The 1,286-nt window shown below is 41.9% G+C and overlaps 1 protein-coding gene across 1 annotated transcript in view; it reads right to left on the bottom strand.

The window, feature by feature from the left end:
* The window catches only part of LOC103464128 (oxygen-dependent coproporphyrinogen-III oxidase, mitochondrial-like), an 11,109-nt gene that overhangs the window by 7,249 nt on the left and 2,574 nt on the right, over positions 1-1,286 (bottom strand). Inside the window, exons 2-4 of the mRNA XM_008407997.2 lie at positions 387-530; positions 191-301; positions 57-77 (exon numbers count right to left, since the gene is read on the bottom strand). Coding sequence (XP_008406219.1) covers positions 57-77; positions 191-301; positions 387-530 — 276 coding nt within the window. The remainder of the gene's footprint in view (positions 1-56; positions 78-190; positions 302-386; positions 531-1,286) is intronic.

The following is a 1,286-nucleotide window of genomic DNA, read 5'->3' as shown; positions in this document are numbered from 1 at the left end:
GAACAGAAAGGCGTCTTCTCTGTCAATATAGACCGGGGTCAGGTCTGTTCCTCCACCAAACCACCACTGCTTGGAGCCTGAAAGCACACACACACAAGCAACAGGGAAAAGGAAACAAAGCCTATCATTAATCCACAAAGTCAATAGTACCACTGATACCAAGACACAGATGCTTTAAAAAGGGACTCACCGTCCTCCTCTTCTATTTCAAAGTATCTGTAATTGAAGTGCACTGTAGGAATGTGAGGGTTCTTGGGGTGGATGACGGAGCTCACACCCATGGCACAAAATGGCAGCTTACCTGAAGCAAAGCATAGCCAAGTTTTATTTTAGATACCTGAAGTGAAGGTGTGGAGGGAGAAAGTATAACTGTAAGCAGAACTCACCGTCTTTCCCTTTGAGGACTTTCCCTCTGCTTCTCATTTGTTTCGCAGCCTCCTCAGTCAGATACCCGAACACCACCGACACATTAACTCCTGCCTTCTCAAACACCTTTCCGTCCTGCATCACACAGCTGATTCCTCCTCCACCTAAAACCAAACAAAATGTTTAAAATTTGTTGTTTTATGCATTTGTCTGTTGATATTGCAAGTGTGTGCCAGTCTCTTCCATGCATTTACAAAATGTCCCCACAGTATTAAAAGGGGAAGTATTATGTGTTTTCAAGCCACATTGTGCAATTTGTAGCACAATCAAGTAGCTTCACTTGTTAAAAAAATGCTATATACAGCTCCTTCTCAAAAGATTAGCATATTGTGATAAAGTTCATTTTCTTCCACAATGTAATGATAAAAATTAATCTGTCATATACTTTAGATTCATTGCACATTAACTGAAATATTTCAGGTCTTTTATTGTTTTAATATTGATGATTTTGGCATCCAGCTCATGACATGAAAACCCAAAATGCCCGCCTCAAAAAAATAGCATATTTCACCCGACCAATAAAAGTGTTTTAATACCAAAAAAGTCAACCTTCAAATAATTATGTCCAGTTATGCACTCAATACTTGGTCAGGAATCATTTTGCAGCCTTCAATGCGGTGTGGCATGGAGGCAATCAGCCTGTGGCTCTGCTGAGGTGCTATGGAGGCCATGATGCTTGGATAGCAGCCTTAAGCTCATCCAGCGTTTTGGGTCTTGCGTCTCTCAACTTTCTCTTTACAATATCCCACAGATTCTCTATGCGGTTCTGGTCAGGAGAGTTGGCAGGCCAATTGAGCACAGTAATACCATGGTCAGTAATACCAGTGGTTTTGGCACTGTGAGCAGGTGCCAGGTCGTGC

The sequence above is a fragment of the Poecilia reticulata genome, linkage group LG4 (assembly GCF_000633615.1).
Source record: "Poecilia reticulata strain Guanapo linkage group LG4, Guppy_female_1.0+MT, whole genome shotgun sequence".
NCBI lineage: Eukaryota > Metazoa > Chordata > Actinopteri > Cyprinodontiformes > Poeciliidae > Poecilia > Poecilia reticulata.
The sequence above is the reverse complement of the archived record's forward strand: the minus strand, read 5'-3'. Positions and strand labels throughout refer to the sequence as shown.